Source organism: Salmo salar, chromosome 15 (assembly GCF_965601325.2).
Source record: "Salmo salar chromosome 15, fSalSal1, whole genome shotgun sequence".
NCBI lineage: Eukaryota > Metazoa > Chordata > Actinopteri > Salmoniformes > Salmonidae > Salmo > Salmo salar.
This window is the reverse complement of record NC_138305.1, coordinates 68,932,501-68,958,298: the sequence shown is the minus strand read 5'-3', so window position 1 is coordinate 68,958,298 and position 25,798 is coordinate 68,932,501. Positions and strand designations below refer to the sequence as shown.

General features: G+C 43.0%; 3 protein-coding genes across 5 annotated transcripts in view; 1 reads left to right on the top strand and 2 right to left on the bottom strand.

Moving 5' to 3' along the window:
* LOC106571912 (uncharacterized) overlaps positions 1-2,451 on the top strand; it is a 38,340-nt gene extending 35,889 nt beyond the window's left edge. For both annotated transcript variants that reach the window (XM_014145467.3, XM_045695926.2), the window contains exon 3: positions 27-2,451. In XM_014145467.3, the coding sequence (XP_014000942.2) occupies positions 27-503 (477 nt within the window). In that variant the 3' untranslated portion in view covers positions 504-2,451. The remainder of the gene's footprint in view (positions 1-26) is intronic.
* An 83-nt stretch (positions 2,452-2,534) lies between these two features.
* On the bottom strand, positions 2,535-12,934 carry LOC106571913 (interferon regulatory factor 4). Of its 2 annotated transcripts, none has more exons than XM_014145468.3 (8): positions 12,490-12,934; positions 9,808-10,003; positions 9,605-9,690; positions 9,383-9,434; positions 9,189-9,287; positions 3,422-3,808; positions 3,069-3,187; positions 2,535-2,756 (listed from the first exon to the last, which is right to left on the bottom strand). In XM_014145468.3, exons 1-8 carry the CDS (start codon positions 12,661-12,663, stop codon positions 2,700-2,702), a joined length of 1,170 nt encoding a protein of 389 aa, XP_014000943.1. In that variant the 5' UTR covers positions 12,664-12,934; the 3' UTR covers positions 2,535-2,699. The 2 variants fall into 2 exon arrangements, with proteins under 2 accessions (XP_014000943.1, XP_014000946.1); XM_014145471.3 differs by having other exon boundaries at positions 9,189-9,251.
* Positions 12,935-17,184: 4,250 nt separating this feature from the next.
* Positions 17,185-25,798, bottom strand: part of LOC106571911 (bone morphogenetic protein 7) — a 48,070-nt gene continuing 39,456 nt past the window's right edge. The window contains exons 3-7 of the mRNA XM_014145466.3: positions 22,720-22,868; positions 20,695-20,901; positions 19,612-19,688; positions 18,990-19,100; positions 17,185-18,790 (exon numbers count right to left, since the gene is read on the bottom strand). Of these exons, the coding sequence (XP_014000941.1) occupies positions 18,641-18,790; positions 18,990-19,100; positions 19,612-19,688; positions 20,695-20,901; positions 22,720-22,868 (694 nt within the window). The 3' untranslated portion in view covers positions 17,185-18,640. The remainder of the gene's footprint in view (positions 18,791-18,989; positions 19,101-19,611; positions 19,689-20,694; positions 20,902-22,719; positions 22,869-25,798) is intronic.

The window sequence follows — 25,798 nt, the reverse complement described above, 5'->3', positions numbered from 1 at the left end:
ATGTTGTTGTTGTTCTGTGTGTGTAGGAGTTACTAACAGTTCTGGTGGAGTACCCGTTCTTTGTGCGGGACCGTGGCTGGTCTTCCTGCTGTCCCCAGAGAACCTCCCAGCTCTACGGCCTATCCTGCCGTCAACTCAGCGAGGGAGACATCTGCCTGGCCCTCACCCCTTCACACACACCTAGCACACACACACACTCACACACACGCACAGCCCCCCGGGGCCACCGCACACACACTCGGGCCAGGGCCGGCGCCAGCTCACACAGGGAAGATATGCCCCCTCCTCCCCCTCCTCCTCCTCTTTCTCATCCCTCCCCTGCTCTCGCCCCTCCTCCTCTTCCTCTGCCCCCTGCAGACCCTCCCACCCAGGAGCAGCCACGCTCACGCAAGAGGCGATGGTCCGCCCCCGACCTCCTACCCCCTACTGGAACTACCGAAGCTACCGGGACTGACAAGATCACCAATTTACCTCACGGCTCCAAGCATAGGAAGAGGCAGTAGAGCTTACACACACACACACACACACACACACACACACACACACACACACACACACACACACACACACACACACACACACACACACACACACACACACACACACACACACACACACACACACACACACACACACACACATGCAAGCACAAACACACCCTCCTTGTCTCTAGAGCACCCACATGGCCACACAGTAGAGAGACCACAAGGCAGGGTTGCAGGGAAGGACAAAGCAATGCAACTTTACTTGTGTCCACACTGCTGCCCAAAGTACGAGCCTATACCACTCTTTCTTCATCCCTCTTTCCCCTCTCTCCGCTTAGCACACCTCTAGCTGTCTGAGGACTCCCAGAGAGCTCCACAGTGACAGAATGAGACGATCAGTGAGACACTGTTTTTGTAATGGTTGTCCCACACGTCTACCTACTGACAGTGTTTTCTGCCGGGTATCGGTTTTCAATCAGGGTTATGGAAGCAAGCTCTATTGAAGATGTCTATCGCAGAGAGAGATATATATATATATATAAATATATGACTATATATTACAGATGTTCTATAAATATGCTAAACCGATTTAATGCAACCTCTCTGATTGTCACTTTCGTAATGCGTTCTCAGTTTTAGATTTTCTCGCTTCTTCTGATACGAAGTTTGACTGTCAGTCAGTCAGTCAGTCCGTCGGTCAGTGGGTCTGGGCAGGCAAGGTAAATGAATGTATCAGCAACTCTTCGCCTTTTTACTATTCTCGTTACCGGGGGGGGTCATGTTAATCTCTTGTTCGCTAAGGTATTGCCCTCCAATATGTTCTTAACATTATCTCAGCGAAAGGAAAAACACTAATGAAAATTGCGTAACAGACAATCCTCTCCCACACAGGTGGGTCTGTGTCACCTCGCCTTGACCCTGAGAGTGTTTTTCCATGAAAAAAAAAGAAAGAAAAAAAAAGATGGAATGGCGAGAGAGTAATGGTGCTAATAACAGGTTGGAACACGATGCTTTGTGAACACACACTTGACCCCTCTGTACTGTACTCTGTACCCCTTCTGTTCCCCTTTCTTTCTCCATGTACTGTATATGTTCGAGCGCAGGGAAAAACGATTGAAAGTATTTTAAAACTCAGATACGGGTATCTTTTCTGATTCAGCACACTCTTTCACTTTAGTTTTTTCAACTTTTTTTAGTTTGTTTGTTTTTTCAAAAACAAAAACCTTACCTGTTTTTTTTCTTTGTAAATGTTATAGCTATAAAAATTGTATATTTTTGAAATTGTGAGTCTGTTATATGATGTTCGCTAGAAACTAAAAAAATTAAAAAAAGCTTTATAAATTTATACTGAATGACTTCATACCCCATACATGCATGATCAAAAGTGTTGTACACACAGCCAATGTGTACTATCTTAGATGTAGGGGACATATGTCATAGGAAAAAAAACAATGTCCAATAATCCCATACAATGACATTTAATAATAATGGCATCTTTCCTGACAAAGACCGATGGTGACTGAAACGTTGCCGTTAAACTATGGGAGCGTTCAAGCAGTGTGCACTTATACTACCATTTTTAATACATGGCACAAGATAAAAAGTTTCTTATTTCAATCATTTTTAGTGGTTTAAAGATTTGTAACAATTAACCTGATCTACAGGCAGGTCTATAAGTCTGTCACAGTTCCATACATCACACAATGGATATAAAACCATTGATATAGTTACTAGACTCTAGCTGCACATAAAATTCAATCACAAGTTGATTATGAAGTAAATGGAAGAATGAATTGCTGCCGTTTTTCACATTATATAAGATACTGTACAAACATACTCTACTCACACAATGTAAATGAGGAAAATATTGACGAAAGATATGAAACATACTGTATACTGGCAAAATGATTACATTATCTGTAGATTACATTGTCAAACCCCAAAATAAAACCAATATTTCAATTGCTGTATGTTAAGAAAACCATGAGTGTGTTTACACAGGCAGCCAAATTCTGATATTTTGGGGGGGGTGTCTCGAGACTCGACTCACCCCTCATCATGGCTGGCTAGACTGGGACAGGAGGGTACCAGGTGGGGATGTTCCTAAGGGGTTACTCAGAGATGGGTCCTGGTCTCATCAGTGCTGGGAGAGGGTTGTGACTGACCCTTTTCCTCCTCCCCCATGGTGATGTGTGTGTGAAGGCATGGTCTCTCTTATGGCCCAAACCTCTGGCACCTCTGCAGTAGGTTGACAGCAAACAGGGGCACTACCTGCACACCAACACACACACAGACAAGAAGACATTGTAACTGACTATGACTACAAGGACCTCTGCTGGTAGCTACTGCAGAATACATACAGTTTACTGCTCAAATGGGAGGGAAAGACCTGAATTGATAGAATGAAAAACGTTTTTCATATTAATACTATATAACAATATAATAACATTGTACAGACTATAAACATAATTACAAAATCAACATACTGTAAATATGGGCCCACTAAACTAGGCAAAGGTTCAGTTGCTGTAGCACAGGAAATCCCTAATCCACAGTGACCCCTGACCCCATTACATTAGCCACCTGTGCAATGATCAGCTTCCTAGTTTTCAGGGGGCTGGCGTCGGGAAACTCTTCCCCAAAGCAGAGGTCAATCTCATAGCGAGGTTTGGGTCCCACCCCCTTGAGAAAGTCCTGGAGCTCTGTGGGGAGAGAGAACGGGAGGGGTGGAGAGAGAGAACGGGAGGGGTGGAGAGAGAGAAGGGGATGGAAAGACAGAAGGGGAAGGATGGAGAGATAGATAATTAAAAAGGATGGAGAGACAGAAGGGGAAGGATGGAGAGAGAATAAGAGAGGGATTGATAGGGAGCCAGGTTCACTGTCTCACCATATCACATCTGTTTGCTACACAGAAGTTGTATTAGTGAAGCCCCTACCCTTCAGAAATACAGGTGTATTCAGCAGCTTGCAGGTCCTCTCTCTGTTTAGCTTGTTGGGCCTGTCTGTGTGCTGGGCCAGAGGGCCACTCCAGTATACCCTGCCCTGGCAGAACCTCTTGATAAACACCCCATCTGGAGCCACCCACACCAGGACACCCCTCTCCAAGTGGGGCAGCAGGCGGCCCATGGCCTCAGCGATACAGGGGGGCAGGTGGATGACCCCTGGAGGGGGGAAGGGGACCTGTTGGGCTGTGCAGGGGCCATAGATCCTCTCGTTCCCCAGGGGCACCTGACCATGTAGAATGAAACAGCCATCTGGGGTGCTGGTGGTCACATCCACTACTAGCTGGTCCTGGTAGAACAGACACACCCGCACACGGAAGTCTGGACACACGCAAACACAGACAAAAGCAATGCAAACACACACGCTAATTAAAGGTCCAAATGCAACCCTTTTTATCTCAATATCAAATAATTTCTGGGTAACAATTAAGTACCTTACCGTGATCGATTTCAATTAAAATGGTAAAAAATAAACAAAAATTGATTCTTAGGAAAGAGCTATTCTCAAGCAACAATTTTGCCAAAACTATCTGTGAGGTTTGGAACTCTCTTTTATCGCCTGGTGATGTCACCAGACAGTCCAAAACTCCATCCCACCGAAACAGACATACATTTCAGGCTCTTTTCCAACAGCTCTTACACTTAAAGGGCATTTTCCTCATTTTCACAATTTCACAGTATTATTCCAACCTCACAGTGTGGAAAAATATACAGTACTAGCCAAAAGTTGGACACACCTACTCATTATTAATTTTGACTATTTTCTACATTGTAGAATAATAGTGAAGACATCAAAACTGTGACATAACACATATGGAATCATGTAGTAACTAAAAAAGTGTTAAACAAACCTAAATATATTTGAGATTTGAGATTCTTCAAAGTAGCCACCCTTTGCCTTGATGATAGCTTTGGACACTCTTGGCATTCTCTCAACCAACTTCATTAATGCATTTCAATTAACAGGTGTGCCATGTTAAAAGTTGATTTGTGGAATTTCTTTCCTGTTGAGGACAGATGTTCCGCTAGCGGAACGCCTAGCCAATATCCAATGGAACAGCGTGGCGCGAAATACAAAACCTCAAAAATCCAATAATTTCTATTTCTATTTTACACCATTTTAAAGATACACTTCTCCTTAATCCAACCACATTGTCTGATTTCAAAAAGGCTTTACAGCGAAAGCAAAACATTAGACTATGTTAGGAGAGTACATAGACCAAAATAACCACACAGCCATTTTCCAAGCAAGGACATGTGTCAATAAAACCCAAAACACAGCTAAATGAAGCACTAACCTTTGACGATCTTCATCAGATGACACTCCTAGGACATCATGTTACACAATACATGTATGTTTTGTTCGATCAAGTTCATATTTATATCCAAAAACAGCATTTTACATTGGCGCGTGATGTTCAGAAAATGTATTCCCACCAAAAACTTCCGGTGAATTTACAAAAATACTCATCATAAACATTGACAAAATATATTATTAACAATTATTTAACCTGTTTAGGATAGGGGGCAGTATTTTCACGGCCGGATAAAAAACGTACCCGATTTAATCTGGTTATTACTCCTGCCCAGAAACTAGAATATGCATATAATTATTTTATTTGGATAGAAAACACCCTAAAGTTTCTAAAACAGTTTTAGAAACTTTAGGGTGTTTTCTATCCAAATAAAATAATTATATGCATATTCTAGTTTCTGGGCAGGAGTAATAACCAGATTAAATCGGGTACGTTTTTTATCCGGCCGTGAAAATACTGCCCCCTATCCTAAACAGGTTAAATAATTGTTAATAATATATTTTGTCAACGTTTATGATGAGTATTTTTGTAAATTCACCGGAAGTTTTTGGTGGGAATACATTGAATGGTGTCTGTGAGTATAACAGAACTCATATGGCAGGCCAAAACCTGAGAAGATTCCATACAGGAAGTGCCCTCTCTGACCATTTCTTGGCCTTCTATAGCCTCTTTATGGAAAATAGAGGATCTCTGCTGTAACGTGACATTTTCTAAGGCTCCCATAGGCTCTCAGAAGGCGCCAGAATGGGGAATGATGACTCTGCAGTCCCTGGGCGAAAAACAGTAGGGGATTTGGAAAGTGGTCGATCTGAGAACAATGACACGGGTGCGCGCGTGCATGTGACGACTCCATTTTACTTCTTTCAGTCTTTGAACGGATACAACGTATCCCGGTCGGAATATTATCACTTTTTTACGAGAAAAATCGCATAAAAATTGATTTTAAACAGCGGTTGACATGCTTCGAAGTACGGTAATGGAATATTTTGACATTTTTTGTCACGATACGTGCCGGCGCGCCACCCTTCGGATAGTGTCTTGAACGCAAGAACAAAACGCAGCTATTTGGATATAACTATGGATTATTTGGAACCAAAACAACATTGGGTGTTGAAGTAGAAGTCCTGGGAGTGCATTCTGACGAAGAACAGCAAAGGTAATCCAATTTTTCTTATAGTAAATCTGAGTTTGGTGAGTGCCAAACTTGGTGGGTGTCAAAATAGCTAGCCATGATTGGCGGGCTATCTACTCAGAATATTGCAAAATGTGCTTTCACCGAAAAGCTATTTTATAATTGGACACCGCGATTGCATAAAGGAGTTCTGTATCTGTAATTCTTTAAATAATTGTTATGTATTTTGTAAACGATTATCAAGAGTAATTGAGTAAATTCACCGGAAGTTTTCGGTGTGTTTGCTAGTTCTGAACGTTACATGCTAATGTAAAAAGCTGGTTTTTGATATAAATATGAACTTGATTGAACAAACCATGCATGTATTGTATAACATAATGTCCTAGAAATGTCATCTGATGAAGATCATCAAAGGTTAGTGCTGCATTTAGCTGTGGTTTGGGTTTATGTGACATATATGCTAGCTTGAAAAATGGCTGTGTGATTTTTTCTGGCTGGGTACTCTCCTGACATAATCTAATGTTTTGCTTTCGTTGTAAAGCCTTTTTGAAATCAGACAATGTGGTTAGATTAACGAGAGTCTTGTCTTTAAAATGGTGTAAAATAGTCATATGTTTAAGAAATTGAAGTTATAGCATTTCTAAGGTTTTTGTATTTCGCGCCACTCGATTCCACTGGCTGTTGACTGGGTGGGACGATTTCGTCCCACATACCCGAGAGAGGTTAAAGAATTATAGATACAGAACTCCTTTATGCAACCGCTGTGTCAGATTTTAAAATAGCTTTATGGCTAAAGCACATTTTTCAATATTCCGAGTACATAGCTCGCCATCACAGAAAGCTATACAGACACCCGCCAAGTTCGGGGCAACCTAAACTCAGAATTAGTATTAGAAATATGCTCTTACCTTTGCTGATCTTCGTCAGAATGCACTCCCAGGACTGCTACTTCCACAAGAAATGTTGATTTTGTTTGAAATAATCCATAGTTATGTCCAAATACCTCTGTTTTGTTCGTGCGTTCAGGTTGCTATCCAAAGGCTAGCGCGCGAGCGCAATTCGAGACACAAAAAGTCAAAATGTTCCATTACTGTACTTAGAAGCATGTCAAACGCTGTTTAAAATCAATCTTTATGGTATTTCTAACGTTCCAACTGGACAATAGCGTATTCATTCAAGGAGAAAAAGAATGAACAGCGGGCTCGCGTGACCGCGCATATCCAATCCCTTTGTTGCCAGGCAGACCACTCAGTAACTGAGCTCCTATACTCTGCCCAGTGACAGGAGAATCAAACCACTTTCTGAAGGCTTTAGACAGCCATTGGAAGCCTTAGGAAGTGCAACGTAACCGCACAGATACTGTAGTTTCGAAAGGGACTAGAAAGAAGAACTTCAATTCTCAGATCCTCCACTTCCTGGTTGACTTTTTCACAGGTTTTGCCTGCCATATGAGTTCTGTTATACTCACAGACACCATTCAAACAGTTTTATAAACTTCAGAGTGTTTTCTATCCAAATATACTAATAGTATGCATATTCTCATTTCTGGGCCAGAGTAGTAACCAGTTTAAAATGGGTACGTTTTTTCATCCGGCCGTGAAAATACTGCCCCTTATCCACATCAGGTTAATACGATTGAGCCAATCAGTTGTATGGTGACAAGGTATGGGTGGAATACAGAAGATAGCCCTATTTGGTAAAAGACCAAGTCCACATTATGGCAAGAACCGCTCAAAAAAGCAAAGAGAAACGACAGTCCATCATTACTTTATGACATGAATGTCACGCCCTGATCTGTTTCACCTGTCCTTGCGAACGTCTCCACCCCCCTCCAGGTGTTGCCCATCTTCCCCATTATCCCCTGTGTATTCATACCTGTGTTCTCTGTTTGTCTGTTGCCAGTTTGTCTTGTTTGTTAAGTCAACCAGCGTTTTTCTCAGCTCCTGCTTTTCCCAAGTCTCTCTTTTTCTCGCCCTCCTGGTTTTGACCCTTGCCTGTCCTGACTCTGAGCCCGCCTGCCTGACCACTCTGCCTGCCCCTGAGCCTGCCTGCTGCCCTGTACCATTGCCCCTACTCTGGATTACCAACCTCTGCCTGACCTGACCCTGAGCCTGCCTGCCGTCCTGTACCTTTGCCCCACTACTCTGGATTATTGACCCCTGCCTGCCTTGACCTGTCGTTTGCTTCCCCCTGTTGCTGTAATAAACATTGTTACTTCAACACAGTCTGCACTTGGGTCTTACCTGAAACGTTATAATGAAGGGCAGTCAATCTGGAACATTTCAATACAATTTCTTCAAGTGCAGTTGCAAAAACCATCAAGCGCTATGATGAAACTGGCTCTCCTGAGGACCGCCACAGAAAAGGAAGACCCAGAGTTACCTCAGCCTTAGAAATTCCAGCCCAAATAAATGCTTCACAGAGTTAAATTAACAGACACATTTCAACATCAACTGCTCAGAGGTGACTGTGAGTCAGGCCTTTGTGGTCGAATTGCTGCAAAGAAACAACTACTGAAGGATAAAAATAAGATGAGACTTGCTTGGGCCAAGAAACACAAGCAAAGCAAAGGACAGACCGGTGTAAATCTGTCCTTTGGTCTGATGAGTTCAACTTTGAGATTTTTGGTTCCAACCGCCCTGTCTTTATGAGACACAGAGTAGGTGAACGGATGACCTCTGCATGTGTGGTTCCCACCGTGAAGCATAGAGGAGGAGGTTCGATGGCATTCTGCAGTGATACGCCATCCAAACTGGTTTGCGCTTAGTGGGACTATCAATTGCTTTTAAACAGGACAATGACCCAACACACCTCCCGGCTGTGGACGGGCTATTTGACCAAAAGCAGCCAACATGTGATCAGCGTATGTGGAAACTCCTTCAAGACTGTTGGAAAAGCATTCCAGGTGAAGCTGGTTGAGAGAACGCCAAGAGCGTGCAAAGCTGTCATCAAGGCTAAGGGTGGCTACGTTGAAGAATCTAAAATATGAAATAATTGTTTAACACTTTTTTTGGTTACAACATGATTCCACGTGTTATTTCATCGTTTTTATGTCTTCACTATTATTCTACAATGTAGAAAATAGTAAAAATAAAGAAAACCCTTGAATGAGTAGATGTGTCCAAACTTTTGACTGGTACTGTATAAAACACAGGAAAATCACGTTTTTGATTGCATTGGGCCCTCAATCAATCAATCAATTAATCAAGCATTAACACACTCAAATTTGAATAACTGCAGTGTATTGTCTCACCAGAGATCTGTGGTGTGGGACTGAATATGGAGAAGGGAGCAGAGTTGTCCATCTGGGGAGTCCCTGTGTTGGAACAGTAGTATACATGGTCCAAACCCCCTTGACGGGAGAGAACACAAACACATATCATATCTAATTCGACATTGTTCAGTGATTCAGCTACCAGTCACACATACATGGAGGCTGATACTGACCACTAGGGTTGACTCTTCCATCCCTTTCCTCTAATTCCCTATGGCAGCCAAACTGAGGGGAAACACATATTCACAGCAAATCATCTGACTTGTTAAGGAACATTCAGTGCAAGTGTGCAAACCTCATCCCTACGTTATGTAAAGTTATTGCAAAAGGTGTCCTCTAGATGGCAGCAACTATGCACCTGTCATACAGCATTGAAAACAAAACCGTTGTGTTACCTGTGGATGGTGTGTGATGGTGTTCCTCAGGTGAGCACTGGAGCTCCTGGTCTGGATTATCACCTGACTATCAGTTTCAGGAGATTCTGAGAGAGCGAGAAGTAGGGTTTGAGAGTAATTAGTCACACTTTAAACCCATAAAGGGCTCTGAGCTCTCTAGACTCGTGCTTCATGAGAAGACTGAAAATGGAGGCTACTGGTACCTGAGTATCTGCCTGTCTCTGTCTCTACCTGGATATGGTAGGTCTTGTAGGGCTCGGAGACGTCCAGCTGGCTGCGCTCTGGGACCTCCTGGAAGTCTGTGCTCTTGTTGAGGGCACAGCGGAGACGAGTCTTCCAGGAAGTGGGGTCTGCCTTGTCCCTCCCCTCTCGATACTTCCCCTTATACACTGCCCACGCCTGGTAGATGGAAACACAACACATAAAGGTATGCATGCACACACACGCGCACACACACACACACACACACACACACACACACACACACGCACACACACACACACACACACACAGATACACACAATATGAATAAGCATTTGAGTGCATATGAGTGCCAAATAAAACATAAAGAATAAGTTGGTGGCTTACACTGATGACTGAGTGTAAGCACGAGTTTCATTCCAAAATGCTATATATCCATTTTCAGATATGTTGGTAAATCAGCTTTTATTGTTTAAATATTATTTTTTTCACTATCTAATCAAGGCATGGCAATGACAGACGTATTTGGTTCAGAGGGGTTGGATGAAATGCGGAGGACCAATTTCAGTTGAATGCATTCAGTTGACTGGGTATCCCCTTTCCCTTAAAAATCATTAGATGGTTTCATTTCAGCATTTGCAAAATCCTATATATCTGCCTCACTCTCAGAGAAATAAGTAGTAGTGCTAGGTTTTACACAGTCATATTTAACAAATTATACATTGTGACATCAATATTCAAAAAATGTATTACAAAAGAATATGTACTATGAGACTAATATGTACTAGGTACTATGAGTACTATGAGATCTACATGATGTATAACATTTACATTTGACATTTTAATCATTTAGCAGATGCTCTTATCCAGAGTGACTTATGCAAGTGCATTCATTTATCTTAAGATAGCTACATTAGGTGAGACCACCAAATATCACAGTCAAATATAAATATACAGAATATGAACATTCCATTCCAGCATCAAACAAAAAAAAACATTTTCGTACACATCTAAATTCTGTTATATAAAATCTGAGAACAGTATTTTACACACATCCAAATCAATGCATTAATTTGGTCTATATCAATAACATTGATCAATCTACATTGAATTGGACAACATTTTGCCACATCACAGCACAAGTTTGATTTTGCATGGATCTTCTGGGGGTCTCTATTTGATGATGTTGTACAAATAATGTATAAAATAAGTTAAGAGTTATGTTTTTGATCCCTCTTTGCACATGTACCTAGACAAACATGCAAAAACATAACTGTAATCAAGATAAGCAAACTTAGGCATGCCACCAACAAATGCTGACACTACACATCCTGACTCTGCACAAGTGTGTCTGACCAAATTATGAAAGACAAGCATTGTACTTTTGAATTCCATAAAGTGAATGTGGAAGAGGTGAAAAAAAAAGTATTGTCTATCAACAATGACAAGCCACCAACTGACAATCTAGATGGGAAATTAGTGAGGATAATAGCGGACAATATTGCCACTCCTATTTGCCATATCTTCAATTTAAGCCTACTAGAAAGTGTGTGCCGTCGGGCCTGGAGGGAAGCAAAAGTCATTCCGCTACCCAAGAATAGTAAAGCCCCCTTTACTGGCTCAAATAGCCGAACAATCAGCCTGTTACCAACCCTTAGTAAACTTCTGGAAAAAATGGTGTTTGACCAGATACAATGCTATTTTACAGTAAACAAAGTCTGATAACAGACTTTCAGCACACTTACAGGAAAGGACATTCAACAAGCACTGCACTTACATAAATTACTGATTATTGGCTGAGATAAATTTAATATAAAAAGATTATGGGGGCTGTTTTGTTAGACTTCAGTGTAGCTTTTGACATTATTGATCATAGTCTGCTGCTGGAAAAACATGGTGTTATGGCTTTACACACCCTGCGATATAGTGGGTAAAGAATTACTTGTCTAACAGAACACAGAGGGTATTCTTTAATGGAAGCCTCTCCAACATAATCCAGGTAGAATCAGGAATTCCCCAGGTTAACAGTTTAGGCCCCTTACTTTTTCAATCTTTACTAATTACATGCCACTGGCTTTGAGTTTAGGAATTGGTGCCAAGGAATATGTTATTCCTAAATATTTCTAAAACTAAAAGCATTGTATTTGGGATAAATCCTTCACTAAACCCTAAACCTCAACTACATCTCGTAATGAATAATGTGGAAATTGAGCAAGTTGAGGTGACTAAACTGCTTGGAGTAACCATGGATTTGGGGTGGAAGATAGCCTAGTGGTTAGAGTGTTGGACTAGTAACTGGAATGTTGCAAGATCAAATCCCCAAGCTGAAAAGGTAGAAATATGTTGTTCTACCCCTGAACAAGGCAATTAACCCACTGTTCCTAGGCTGTCATTGAAAATAAGAATTTGTTCTTCACTGACTTGCCTAGTTAAATGAAGGTAAACTGTCATTGTCAAAATGTATTGATACAACAGTAGCTAAGATGGGCAGAAGTCTGTCCATAATAAAGTGCTGCTCTGCCTTCCTAACAACACTATCAACACCGAGCTGTCTGTTTAAACTACTAGGGCACCCATGCATAACCCATGCAGACCCCAGGAAGAGTAACTGCTGAGGCAGCAGCTAATGGGGATCCCTAATAAATACAAATACAAAATAGGCTAGAAACAATAAACATTCTAACCTTGAAAAGTGCTGCATCTTCATTCTGATTATAGTCCTGCTTTGCCGCGTGTTTCCATGGGATCCTGAACATGGTTTTGTTCTGGTTCTCCCAGATGAGTCCTGCGTACTTTCCGCTGTCTATCTGCGCTATCAGCCACTCTCTCAGATGCATGTTCTTGCCTGCCTTCTCCATCTTGAAAATACGTTTTAAATGAACACTTCAAAAAAAATATTCAAAGTCGTTATTGGACCACAAGTAGGCCAATTCACAATCACATGATCCCCTTTGTACATGTACCTACTGTAGACTAACAGGCAAAAACAACATGTATTTGTTTCAATAAGGCTATATCAATCTTTTCAACTATTTATTTTAGTTAAATTATGGCTAAATGTGCCCATGAAAGTAATCACCACGCATTGTTGGACGCCTTTCAAGACGAAAATGAAAGTAAGTGGGCTAAAGTTAGAATACTTTCAGTTTCCGACTAGATTTGTAGGCCTACATGCCATAGGCTCAGGTAGCTCTCAGAGTGCAGGGAGGTGTGAAGTTACAGTGAAAAGAAAGCGAGGTGTGAAGTAAAAAAAAAAAATCAACAAATCCATTGCTGGCACTTGCAAAACAAATGATTTGACTAGGAGATGTCTTGTAGAACATTATACAGTACTGTCCGTTATTGCATGCAGTGTGATAAATGTGATAGCCTATGTCTGAAACAACTGATCTCATAAAATGTTTCAAGTTTTATTAGTCGTACATACAGGACACACATGGTATACAAATCATCCAACTAAATGCTTATTTGCAGGTTCCTTCTTGACGATGCAACAACCGTGAGAAATAGTAAAAAACGAAGAATACGAACATATAGTAAATGGCCCAGTAGAATAGAATAAATATTTTAGCATAAGTATTACAGGAAGGCACAATTGGGGAAGGGGGCTGGGGGCAAGTGTATAAATTGAGCAGTGTAGTAAGAGTCTGGTAGCAGCAGTTGAGATGTGTGCCAGTAGTGGTGTGTGGATAAAATCACTGAGGAAGCCAAGCCGGTAAAAAAAGCTGTATTACAACCTACTGTACAGTATGTTGTGATAATTGCATTGTTTTCTCTATAACCCATTCCTTGTCTTTTTTGTTGTCACGGCCTTATTGCATATCACAGCGGCGTATGAACAAATGAGTTATAGAGAGAACAACGCAATGATCACAACATACTGTTGGTTGTAATATGGCTTTTTTACTGGCTTGGAATCCTTAGTGATTTGACCCACGCACTGCTACTGATCTGAAGTTATGTATTATTAGTTATTAGTTAGGCATAACTATCAGAGCAGTTTCTTTTCCTCATGACTGAGTAGCCTAGGCTTTCCCTTTGCCTTCGTCATGCGGTGGATGGAGCATGCACCACAGTCATCCTCTTTCAGGATGAGTAGCTAAATATTATTTTCATGAAAGGGTTGTGGAACTCTCCGGGTCGCAATACATAAATCATGAATATGATTGTAGCCCATTAAAAAGACATAGTAAAATGACATTAAAAGAGAGAGGAGGTATTTATCAAATGACTGTATATCAATTTATTCAATATTTATCCGATATTCACTGCAGTGAACGACCCATAGCTTGGTTGAAAGTAACTGAAAACATTGAAATACATTTCTAGTAGTTAAAAGCTGTCCTGTGAGAAATTATGCCTCTCTATCCTCGCCCAGTCTGTGTGGAGAGGTACTGAGATGAGAGGAGTGGAGAGAGTGGAAGAAGCCCCTCAGATTGGATTGAGGGGACCCCCCTATCCCTTGAAATGAATGTGCATTATAAACTAGGTGGTTCGAGCAGTGAATGCTGATTGGCTGACAGCCGTGGTATATCACGGGTATGACAAAACATTTCTTTTTACTGCTCTAATTACGTTGTTAACCAGTTTATAACAGCAATAAGGCACCTCAGAGGTTTGTAGTATATGGCTAATATAACACGGCTAAGGGCTGTATCCAGGCACTCCAAGTTGCGTCGTGTTAAGAACAGCCCTTAGCCGTAGTATGTTGGGCCATATACCACACCTCCTCGTGCATTATTGCTGAAATAGCCCCCTGATCACCACATCTGTCATGTTGAGTAGTCATGTTGTTTCACATTCACAACCTGGAAATACACACTTCCTTTAAAATGTTAAGATGGGTGGGTGTGTGTGTACGGGTGTGTACACGTGTTTCTCTGTCCGCTATAGGTTTAGTTTCCTGTTCTTAACCACAGCGGTAACAATGAAGATTCATTTAGCCTCTGATGCAAAGAAATACAATCAGACAAAGTTACAACAAATTAGCACCCAAAATATATATTTGATTTGATCTACAATGAATTCATTCTTGTTGACAAATAGATATGGAGTGTATTCCAACAACATTAAAATTGCCCTTTACTCTTTTGTCCTTGGCTGTCTCAGTATTCACATTCCTTAGACTCTCTAGGAGGCTATCTCACCTTTATGTGAATCGTTGTGTTTCTACAGTATATTTAGCATTTTGTAAAAAAAATAAATTGGAAATCACTTTTAAAAGGTAAACACACACACACACACACACACACACACACACACACACACACACACACACACACACACACACACACACACACACACAGTATAATGGCTTCTGATTGGCTAAGATCTAACTTGCCCACACACTGAAAGCTGATAACACAAATTTCATATGAAAGTGAACGTGTGAATTAAGAGGATTGTTATTTAAAGTCTCATGCTCCTTTTAATACCAGCAATGAAAAAGAGGACGCATTACTTTCATTCAGACCAACTGGACAAAGTAGAGTCAGTTGGTCTTGTCTGAAATCTGGCTTGCCTACTATTTACTTCAACTGCATACTGTGTACTAATTGTACTACATACTATTTATAACGTACTCTTAAGTGCAAACGAGTGCAGAAAGCAACACATTTTAACATACTAGGCTCATCCATACTGAGAATGCTTCATCTAATGCGCAGTTGCGTTGATTCCCACCATTGGTTCATTTTGGTACAGTGCCTTCACTGATCATCAACTGTTGTGAAACGCACGTGAGTCTGGAAAGGCTCTTCCTCAGAAATGTGCAGCAAATTCTACTAGTTGAAAAGTCGAAAAAGAGTATGACATCCTGGCATTTAAAGCATACTACATTTTCTAAATGTCACATACTGTAAAATGTTCTATTTTTGTATACCCAAAATGCCTGCTATTTAGATCGCAAGAAGGGGTATTTGGACACGACCAATGTCATTGTGAATGTCTGGCCTCCCGAAAGTACAAGAACAAGGACCGTTGAGCTCATATTACACACAAACACACACGCACACACACAGATACACACACACACACACGATCTTCACCACCAGAGGGCAGGTCTCCCTTTCCCTATGTCCAGCTTAGAGCAGCTCAGAGTAGAGGAGCAAGTGTGTGTATGTGTCTGCGGCATAATTGTGAGTGTGTATATGTATGGGGTCATCAAGTGTCAAACTCTGGGGGGGAAGCAAATAAACAGAACTGTTCCCTTTCTTCATCAGTCTGATGAGGTAACAGTGGAGCCTGTAGGGACATAAAACAATGTGACACCAGAAGGAAGTCAGAGAGAGAGGTGGTGATGGATGGGTGGGCCATAGAGATCACTCATTCATTTCTACAGGGGGTTGGTGCTTGGCAGTGCTGCTGGAGGTTAGGTCTTGAGGATGGAGGGTTGATGAGGGCTAAAGACAGGCAGTGTTCAGGGTCAAGTTTGGGGGCAGGCAGCAAGGGGGCAGTGCTGGGAGAGGCAGGGGGTGGGAGTAGGGGAGTAAAGCTTCTGGGTGCAGAGGATTGAGAGCCATATTATCACTCTATTGACCTCTGACACCTGTGGTCTGGCATACACCGGGGCTGGTTCCATTCTAACTCAGTAACTTCATTTCAATGGAATTGGTCCCAACGTTTCTCTAGGTCGTTATAGATTGCTATATGTAAAAGTTTTGACCTAGAGGAGGCTGAAACATTGCCCTGTTCTCCAGACTCTTGGCATGAAACACGCACACACATACACACAGGCTAAGTTTAGCTGCATTAAGAAGTCTGCGAATGGCGAGGAGCACTAATCCAAGCCAGGCCATGTAATAAACAGGATGCTGGAAAAGACAGAGGGGAGAAAAAAGAGGCAATGGGGACGAGGAGAGAGGAAAGAGAAGAGAGAGAAGAGAGGAAAGGGGTGATGAGTGAGAGGGGATAGGAAAGACGAGAAAGGGGAGAAAGCAAAGAGAAGAGAGGAAAAATCCAGAGCTGAGGAAATAGGGGAATGGGGGGGGTAGGAGAGGGGTGGTAGAAATCCACTACCAGACAGTCAGTGATGCTTCCTCCGATTTTATTGAACCAGTTTTGCAGTAAAACAAAGACTGTTGTGAGTGAACAAGATGCTGCGTTGGCAGAGAGTACCAGCCTCAGCTCTCAATAAATAGTCTCTTAAATAAGGAAGAGATAGACATCAGACTTTACAGAAGAGGATAAAACGACAGACCATCCTAAAACCACCTGGCACACAACAGACTCGTGGTGCTCAAGGTAATGGTACACACACACACACACACACACACACACACACACACACACACACACACACACACACACACACACACACACACACACACACACACACACACACACACACACACACACACACACACACACACACACCACACACACCCTAGACACAATCTCTCTCTCTTTCATTCCCCAATCTTTCTCTTCCTTTTGTTTTTCTGAAACACCCCCTGTATTATTGCTTTTTATTGTAAAAAAAACTTTCAAGTCAAAGCCTAGTTTCTAAAGAGAGCTACAGTATATGAATGCATTTTCATTCTGAAAATATTTGTTATGTCATTTGCATTATCCAATACGCTAGTGTGCGTATGACATCAGAACATGTCTTTAAGACAATGTTTGGAATACGGAGAGGAACATGCTGAGTTATTTCCCATGACAAGGCTGTAGTGATAGGTCCATGCTGATGATAGATTTAGCACTGTTACTGAGCAGGAAAAACAAATCTCAGAGCTAGCATGGTGAGAAACAAAGGAGAGAAGAGAGAGAGCGAGAGAGGGAGGGAGAGAGAGAGGGTGGGGAGAGAGAGAAAGGGCGAGAGAGAGAGAGAGAGAGAGGGTGGGGAGAGAGAGAAAGGGAGAGAGAGAGAGAGAGAGAGAGAGAGAGAGAGAGATGGGGGAGAGAGAGAGAGAGAGAGAGGGTGGGGAGAGAGAGAAAGGGAGAGAGAGAGAGAGAGACAGAGAGAGAGAGAGAGAGAGAGAGAGAGAGAGAGGGGGGAGAGAGAGAGAGGGTGGGGAGAGAGAGAAAGGGAGAGAGAGAGAGAGAAAGAGAGAGACAGCGGAAGAGAGAGAGAGAGAGAGAGACAGAGAGAGAGAGAGAGAGAGAGAGGGTGGGGAGAGAGAGAAAGGGAGAGAGAGAGACAGAGAGAGAGAGAGAGAGAGAGAGAGAGGGGTCTTTGTGCTGTACTGTGTGATGAGTGGGACCCAAGGTAAAGAGCTGCATAAAATACAGTACATGCGCAGGTAGACACAGGAGAAAAACCCTTAACATGCCCAAGACCAGGAAATAAATACACTTCTCTGTGTTTAAAAAACTATTTACACAGTATTGTCCATGAAGAGTCCATAGAGCATCCACACTTCCTATAGCCTTTCAGTCATAAAAAACATACAAATACGTAATCAATCAAAAATATCTAGAAAAACAGAGTGAAATACAATAAAAAACATTTAAATGAACAAAAGATTGTTGACTGTGTATTACTATACAATCACTGCTTAAAATGTCTCATACACAGTAGAAAGCACAGGAAGTAGGTGTGTGTGTGTGTGTGTGTGTGTGTGTGTGTGTGTGTGTGTGTGTGTGTGTGTGTGTGTGTTCCAGGTTGAACTCAATAAGCATGATCGTCTGCCCGGTCCTCATGTAGCTCCCGTCCAGGAGCTCAGCAAGGCACTCTGGGAAATGTAGTCCATTCATGTGTCCATTCAGGTGAATCTGGGGAAGAAAGTCTAGAGTCTCGATGAAAGTGACCTGCGTAGATGTGTGCGTGAGTGTGTGTGTGTGTGTGTGTGTGTGTGTGTGTGTGTGTGTGTGTGTTGAGAGGTTGGCTGTAGTCTAATGGCAGCCACAGGCTCTGACCACCATATTGCGGTACTTCTTGAGGATGACATTGGAGCTGTCGTCAAAGTAGAGCACCGAGATGGCATGGAGCTGGGTTGGGGCACAGCAGGGCTTAGGAATGGTGTCTGGGTTTATTAGGTGGACCTGCACAGGGAAAGGGGACAAGGACAGGGAGTAGAAAGGTGGGGGTTGGAGTAAGGGAGACAACATCAAGTGAAAAGAACTAAATGGAGATATGATAGCATGTTAATGCATTTGTCTTTGTGTGGATGCTCTCTAGTACATTGACTGTATGAATGATACAAAGGATAATAGAAAGTAACGATTATTCTTAGTTACTCACTAGTGTTTGCACGATGGCATGGTTTGTGGCATTCATATAGGAGTTGAGAGGGAAGGCACACTCTCCCTCACAGTAGTACGCTGCATAGCCCTCTGGAGCTATGATCCAGTCCTGAGAGAGGGAGGGAGAGAGAGAGAGAGAGAGAGAGAGAGAGAGAGAGAGAGAGAGAAAGAGGGTAGGGAAATAAAGAGAGAGAAAGAGAGAGAGATGGCAGATAAAGAGAGAAATCCTCCATGTGAATGTGTAATCAGCATGCAATACATTCCACGGTAGTCATGGTAGTAGTAACAACAAGCCTCCTGGTTCTAAACTCTGAACTAACTGTGCATATTTTACTGTGGAGCCTTAGTAAGGCAATAAGTCTGCACCTCTCCTTAGCATATCCTACTGTTTACCCAGCTGTTGAAGTGGATATCATGGACAACATTGAGCCCTGTAAATCACTTTGGATTTAGGTCTCTGCTAAGAAAAGACATTAGGGAGGACAGGGAGGAAAATAGTAGTGAGAAAGAGTTAAAGGCAGGAGAGTGAGAAAAAAAGGAGAGATAGTGAGGGAGGATGAAAGAAAAGGAGAGGAAGCGAAGGGGGAGAAATAGAGGAATGTGTGGGGTGCACTCGGTACCTGCCACCCCAGATCTCTGAAGCTGACGTAGAGCTCGTGTTTCTTACATGCCTGCTTCTGATCAGCACTGCTGTTCTCTGGGGGAGAGAGAAAGAGGGGTGTAAACATTGTCAATATTATTGCATGGAAACATAGAACCTTACTGTACATGGAATCAGTCTATGTTGTATAGGCCTAAACCTTCAGGGGTAGTTCAAGGTTTAGGGACCTTGACCCTGTGCCTTCTGTATCCTTTGCGGCTTCCACGGCATAGAACACATGTGAGAGGGGACAAAGAGCCTGCACCCATCTCTTTCACCACTCTGTTCTTTCCCCTCTCTTTTCCATTCTCTCTCTCCCTCCACCCCTCCCTCCCTCTGGTAACCCGTAACCCTCACGGGTTCTGTGGAACATAAGTTTGTCCCAGTCAGTTGTTCGGATTGGGAATGATCATGAACGACTGGTTCTCATCAACTCTTAAAAAAAGACCATTCAAACTTCCAAACAGGCCCATTTGGCCCATGTGTGCTAGGCTGGTCCAGCCCCCACTCCCCTCACACACAGTGCAGATGTACTCTGCCACAAACGTGGGCCCTGCCTTCGCTTCATGTCGGGTTCTTGGCCCTGTCTGTCCACTCCGTAAGGCTTGTGTAAATAAACACGCCAGTTATTTGAAGCCCAGGCATTATGGTGTAATGTTTCAGAGCTCTGCATAAACACAGCGCTCTCACACCTCACACCGTAAGGCCCCTATGAACTATGTACACTCTGTTACGGGAGGTTCAGAAAAAATACATTCTCAGAGTGGTTTGGAGGGGGAAAATGTGTGTGAGTTGTGAGTGTATGTGTGCGTGTGTGCGCGCTCGCATGTGTGTGTGAGTTGTGTGTGTATGTGTGTGTGCGTGCGTGTGTGTTTATTGGCCCTTGAAGATATGTGGAGAATTCTGGTAAGGAGTCTGTATTAGACAGCAACAGCTCTGGCCTCCATCTGTCTCTCATTTCACCTGGAGCCAGCCATCACTACACCAGCGTCTACCAACATATCACAACGGCATTTCACTGCATTCCCTAAGCTTCCCTTACTCCTCATCCCCCAGTCCCTACCTGCAATGTTGGCCACACGCAGTGCCTCCTGGCCCTTGTTGGCCCCTTTGGAGCGGTTGGGGTTGCGTTGTTTGGTGCCCCCTGTTGCTGAGCGGATGCTGCGCAGGTGCACCTCGGTGGCTTTGAAGAAGGCCACCATGAAGGGCTGTTTATTCTGAGGACCACTGCGGCCGATCAGCCCTGCCAACCGCGGGTTCACACTCACACCTGCAGGGAGAGACACAGTGGACAGAGGGTCAGAGACATTGCCTGTGTGTGTGTGTGTGTGTGTGTGTGTGTGTGTGTGTGTGTGTGTGTGTGTGTGTGTGTGTGTGTGTGTGTGTGTGTGTGTGTGTGTGTGTGTGTGTGTGTGTGTGTGTGTGTGTGTGTGTGTTTCAAGTAGTATTAGTCGTATGTACAGGATACACATGGTATACACCGTCCAATGAAATGTTTACTTGTATCATGTGTGTGTGTGTGTGTGTGTGTGTGTGTGTGTGTGTGTGTGTGTGTGTGTGTGTGTGTGTGTGTGTGTGTGTGTGTGTGTGTGTGTGTGTGTGTGTGTGTGTGTGTGTGTTTCAAGTAGTATTAGTCGTATGTACAGGATACACATGGTATACACCGTCCAATGAAATGTTTACTTGTATCATGTGTGTGTGTGTGTGTGTGTGTGTGTGTGTGTGTGTGTGTGTGTGTGTGTGTGTGTGTGTGTGTGTGTGTGTGTGTGTGTGTGTGTGTGTGTGTGTGTGTGTGTGTGTGTGTGTGTGTGTGTGTGTGTGTGTGTGTGACTGTGTATCTAAAGTGTGTGTGGTCCACTCAGTCTCTAATGAGAACCATTTCTTTAGTCTGTGTAATCCTGAAATGGATGTTTTCCCAAATATGAGGTTTTCCTCCCTAAATGCCATTCTTTCTCTCTCTCTCTTTCTCTCTCTCTCTCTCTGTCTCTCTTGTTCTCTTGTTCACTCCCAGTTTAGACCTTGGAAACGTCAAGATCCAAAGTAGTACCACACATCAAAGAGAAACACTCTCTCCCAATGGATCTGACTGTGTCTAGGGTGTGTGTGTGTGTGTGTGTGTGTGTGTGTGTGGTGTGTGTGTGTGTGTGTGTGTGTGTGTGTGTGTGTGTGTGTGTGTGTGTGTGTGTGTGTGTGTGTGTGTGTGTGTGTGTGATGTTCACTCAGAGGAATGTGCCTGTGATGATGGTGCCGAGGTAAACTCAGGTTGCCAGCAGCCCACGGCAACAGGACATCCCACGCGCCTGTCAGCACACGCCTGCCCATACTCCCTCCCAACACACGCACACACACAAAGACATACACACATACACACACAGTCCCTAACATGAGACTGTGTCTGTTTTTCTCAACCTAACATCCTGCTATCATCACTGAGATAACAGTCTCCTCAGAAACACTGTCATGCAGTGCTACTGATGATGCTGCTGCTGTTGTTATTGTTAGTCGGTGAGATACATCCTGCCATCCTGATATATCCTCAATAGAAATATATCCACGCTACATGTTGTTTGTTTTAATCTCTTCTGAATGGCTCGTAATGATGATGAGGGTACAGTGAATGATGTTAAATAATGAAGGCCTGTATTCTCTATCAATGTGTTCTGTCTCTGTGCTGTGTGCTGGTAGAGCATGTGACATTGGTATGCACTGAGGTCATACTGTTCATGCGGTCTCGTGTCCTTAAATGAATCCAGACAAATAAAGAGGTGTAATGGGTTCACACTCAAAAATATGTTGCATAAAGGTTACTTCATTATTCAATGTTTTGAATTAGTTGCACTGCATCAGGGACAGCGTACACACACGTTTCGGGAACCCTATCCCTGACGCAGTGAAAATAATGAAAAAACATAGAATAATGTAGTAAGCTTCATGCAACATCTTTTTGGGGGACCTGATCCTAGATCAGTACTCAGACGCTATATTTATATGGGCCAATGTGCCTATTGGGTTTGAACCCTCATACAGTTGTTGTGATTTAGAGAGCTCCCTCTGGGTGCTGGACCTGCTTCTAAGACACTCTACTCACCGTCAGTGCTCTCCAGAGCCAGCTGCAGGCCCAGGTTGTGTCCAGGGTTCAAGACCCATTGGTTACTGGTCACTGTCAAGTCAAACACCAGCCAGCCGTCCTCAGCCGCCCAGATGACCCTCGAGTCCAACAGAAACAGGTCTGACTCCCTGGAGGAGAAACACACACACGCATGAGTAAAAACACACAGACAATCACACAGACAAACACACAGACACATTCACACACAAGCCTGCATACTTAGAAAGGACGTTTGATTGTGTGAGGTTAAGCGAGTGAAGCATGCAACTGAGGAGAATAGCGAGTGAGGGAGCAAGATTAGGGTGATAGAGAAATAGAGGGAGAAAGAGAGGGAGGGAGGGGTCCAGATGGCGAGGCCCAGGGGAACACTTCATTCCCTTAATTGACAATAATGGCTTTATAAACGACTGCATACTGAACACACTGTCCATCACACACTGGAATTAACGGGGACAGCCAGAGAGAGGGAGAGGCAGGGAAAGAAACAGAGAATGAGGGAGAGAGAGAGAGAGAGGCAGAGAGAGAGAGAGAGAGAGAGAGAGAGGCAAAGAGAGAGAAAGAAAGAGAGAGCAAGAAAGAGAGAGCAAGGCAGAGAAAGAAACCGAGAACAAGGGAGAGTGAGAGAGAAAGAGAGAGAGGCAGAGAAAGAGAGGCAGAGAGAGAGAGAGAGAGAGAGAGAGAGACTCGTACATTTCCTCAGTGAAAACAATGTACTGAGCAAATGTCAAATTGGCTTTTTTCCAAATTACATTACGACAGACCACGTATTCAGCCTGCACACCCTAATTGACAAACAAACAAACCAAAACAAAGGCAAAGTCTTCTCATGCTTTGTTGCTTTCAAAAAAGCTTTCATCTCAAATTGGCATGATGGTCTATTATACAAATTGATGGAAAGTGGTGTTGGGGGAAAAACATACAACATTATCAAATCCATGTATTCAAACAACAAGTGTGTGGTTAAAAGTGGCTAAAAACACACATATTTCTTTACACAGGGCTGTGGGGTGAGACAGGGCTGCAGCTTAAGCCACACCCTCTTCAACATATATATCAATGAATTGGCGCGAGCAGCTATTCCCAAACTGGGGTACGCAATGCCGTCGGGGGTACGCCAAATAAAAATGTGATACACATTTTAAAACAGTGCATTTAGATTTTCCAACAGGGCTATACATTTGGGTGATGTTTTTTCTCGCCTGAGTAGCCTCTTATCACTGCCAAAAATTAAATTAAACCATCTAGTGTTCAATCAAAATAACAACACAATGGCAAATACAGGTAGCCTAGTCAAATAATTAACATCCAATCACATTAACCATTACACTCTCGCGGGAATTCCACTAACGGTCCGTATGTAGCCAAACGTAGCTACTGCTCATTCCGTTTGCTCGAAAATGTATAAATGGTAAAAAAGAAAGTAAGGAGACACATACCAGCTCTACTGGTAGTACTGCTACTACCAGCAGTACTACACCTGCACCTATCAATGACACAAGTTGTTCAGCTTCCATGAGCACATCCAAGCAACAGTAATTCTACATTTGTTGTTAGCCCAGCTAGCATGGACACTGACAGTTGTGAATCTGATGCAGCCGAAGAGCTACTGCCCCCTTACCCAGGAAAGCACCGACAGGGACGTTGGACCATCGAAGAAGCGCAAATATGATGAGAACTACATTGATTTTGGGTTCACTTATATTGGGAGTAGTGTCTTTCCTCAGCCACAGTGTGTTATATGTGCAAACGTACTATCTCACAACTTAATGAAACATTTAGAAACAAAACATGACGATTTGAAAAATAAGCCGCTGGAGTTTTTGGAGCGAGAATTAAGACGACTTTCGAGTAGTAAGACATGTATAAAAGCAACAAATACCATTAATAAGAAGGGGCTAAAAGCTAGGCTAGGACAGGCAAGCCCCATACTATTGTGGAGGACTTAATTATACCTGCTGCCGTGGATATGGCTAAGACAATGCTGGGGGAAAAGGCCAAAAAAACTATACAGACAATGCTGTGAGGATCGACGCTGGAGGCAGGTAACAGGTACAGAGACAACATTTATTAAACAACAGAAATGAAACAGGACAGGAACAGCGTCTGGACAGGGGACGAAATAACGCCATCAATGCTGACACAGGGAACAAACGGGGGAGCAGACAATTATAGACGGGCAATCAACAACATGAAGGAGTCCAGGCGTGTCAAACGAGCGCTGCTGTGCGTAATGATGGTAACAGGTGTGCGTAATGAAGAGCAGCCTGGCACCCTCGAGCACCAGAGAGGAAGAGCGGGCGTAGGTGTGACAAACACCTACATCAAACAACCCTGTTTCGCGGCGCATCAGTGACATGGCAGGAGATGTTTTGAAACAATTACTGCTTCGCATACAAGCAAGTGAATTCTATGCATTACAGCTGGATGAGTCAACAGACGTGGCGGGACTGGCACAGCTCCTGGTATATGTCCATTACGTTTATAGGGGGTAAATTAAGGAAGACATCCTCTTCTGCAAACCACTGGAAACCAGGACAACAGGAGAGGATATTTTTAAAGTACTGGCTCGCTTTGTGACATCAAATGGACTTTGGTGGTCAAGATGTGTTGGTATCTGTACTGATGGTGCAAAATCCATGACAGTGAGACAGAGATGAGTGGTAACACGCATGCAAGCAGTTACTCCTGATGCCACTTGGGTACACTGCATCATCCACTGAGAGGCTCTTGCTGCCAAGGGAATGCCTGACAGCTTGAAAGACGTTTTGGACACTACAGTGAAAATTGTTAACTTTGTTAAAGCAAGGCCCCTGAACTCTTGTGTATTTTCTGCATTATGCAATGTAACGCTTTTACAACACACAGAAGTGTGCTGGTTATCAAAGTGCAAAGTATTGACACATTTTTTGGAATTAAGAGACAAGCTTAAAGTTTTCTTTACTGACCATAATTTTCACTTGTCTGACCGCTTGCATGATGATGAGTTTCTCACACGACTGGCCATTCTGGATGATGTTTTTTCTCACCTGAATGATCTGAATCTAGGATTGCAGGGACT